The following is a 1,469-nucleotide window of genomic DNA, read 5'->3' as shown; positions in this document are numbered from 1 at the left end:
GGGGGGGTTGCTGCTCTGACGCTGGGCTCCTTGCTTGTGGGTGCAGGGAAGCGGGGGCGGCGTAACAGCGTGGGATCGCTGGACAGCACCATCGAAGTAAGTGCCAGCTCCTGCCCCACTCATCCTCTGCATGAGCCCTGCCCCGGCCATGGAGCCCCAGAGGAGGAGGGGACCTGTTGCTTCCCCCTCTTCCCTGCTGGGAACCGTGTGGCTGCCTCTCCCAGCCTACCACTCTCTCCATCTGTCCTCAACTCTGTCTGTCCTCACTCTGCCTGTCTCTCAGTCTGTCTTCCACTCTCCCGTGCCCCCTCTCAACCCCAGGGCCAACTCCGAGTAGGGATGCCCTTGGACTTGGGCCTCAAGAAGCTCTTACCTCCAAGTCCTGCTCTTTGACCCTGAGCGAGTCACTCTGCTCTCTGGTCCTAACATTTTCCTGGCCTACAAAATGGGTGTGAGGAGGAGGTCCTACTAATTCTTCCTATGCCTGCTGAGGTTCATCCGAGATAGTGGATGTGACAGCAGAGCTTTGCCAGCTGGGGAGTTCCATGTACAAGTACAGGACTGCTGTTTGGTTTTCATCATCACTTGGGTGTCCCTGTCTCCCCAGCTCCAGCCCTCAGGGACAGGGGTGGTGTTTAGGGTTGCGGGTCTAGGATGTCTAGACTGGCCTGACTTCCCCCCCTCCCCGCTTCCAGGGGTCTGTTATTAGCAGTCCACGCCCTCACCAGAGGATGCCACCTCCGCCCCCACCCCCGCCGCCAGAGGAGTACAAGAGCCAGAGGCCAGTCTCCAACTCCTCATCCTTCCTGGGCTCCCTATTTGGAAGCAAGCGGGGCAAGGGGCCCTTCCAGATGCCACCACCGCCAACAGGCCAGGCCTCTGCCTCCTCTTCATCTGCTTCCTCTACCCACCACCATCACCACCACCACCACCATGGTCACAGCCACGGTGGCCTGGGGGTGCTGCCTGATGGGCAATCCAAGCTCCAAGCCCTGCATGCCCAATATTGCCAAGGACCGGGTCCTGCCCCACCACCCTACCTCCCACCCCAGCAGCCCCCTCTGCCCCCACCTCCACAGCAGCCCCCACCCCTGCCCCAACTGGGCTCCATTCCACCACCACCCGCCTCAGCCCCACCTGTGGGGCCACATCGCCACTTCCATGCTCATGGCCCTGTCCCAGGGCCTCAGCACTATACCTTGGGCCGGCCAGGCAGAGCTCCCAGACGAGGGGCTGGAGGACACCCTCAATTTGCTCCACATGGCCGCCACCCCCTGCACCAGCCCACATCCCCATTGCCCCTGTACAGTCCTGCCCCCCAGCACCCTCCTGCCCACAAACAGGGCCCCAAACACTTCATCTTCAGTCACCACCCACAGATGATGCCAGCAGCAGGCGCAGCCGGAGGCCCTGGATCCCGGCCACCCGGGGGCTCCTACTCCCACCCCCCACCACCCCCAGTCACCCTT

At 62.6% G+C, this 1,469-nt stretch overlaps 1 protein-coding gene across 6 annotated transcripts in view; it reads left to right on the top strand.

The window, feature by feature from the left end:
* The window catches only part of Iqsec2 (IQ motif and Sec7 domain ArfGEF 2), an 80,876-nt gene that overhangs the window by 79,109 nt on the left and 298 nt on the right, over nt 1-1,469 (top strand). For 5 of the 6 annotated variants that reach the window (XM_048796702.1, XM_048796701.1, XM_048796700.1 and 2 more), the window contains 2 exons: nt 47-96; nt 696-1,469. The exon at nt 696-1,469 is cut by the window's right edge and continues 298 nt beyond it. In XM_048796702.1, the coding sequence (XP_048652659.1) occupies nt 47-96; nt 696-1,469 (824 nt within the window). The remainder of the gene's footprint in view (nt 1-46; nt 97-695) is intronic. The other variant, XM_015506543.2, reaches the window with a different exon arrangement.

Source organism: Marmota marmota, unplaced genomic scaffold, assembly GCF_001458135.2.
Source record: "Marmota marmota marmota unplaced genomic scaffold, marMar, whole genome shotgun sequence".
Taxonomy (NCBI): domain Eukaryota; kingdom Metazoa; phylum Chordata; class Mammalia; order Rodentia; family Sciuridae; genus Marmota; species Marmota marmota.
Note: the sequence above shows the minus strand (reverse complement) of the source record. Positions and strands in the feature narration are given on the sequence as shown.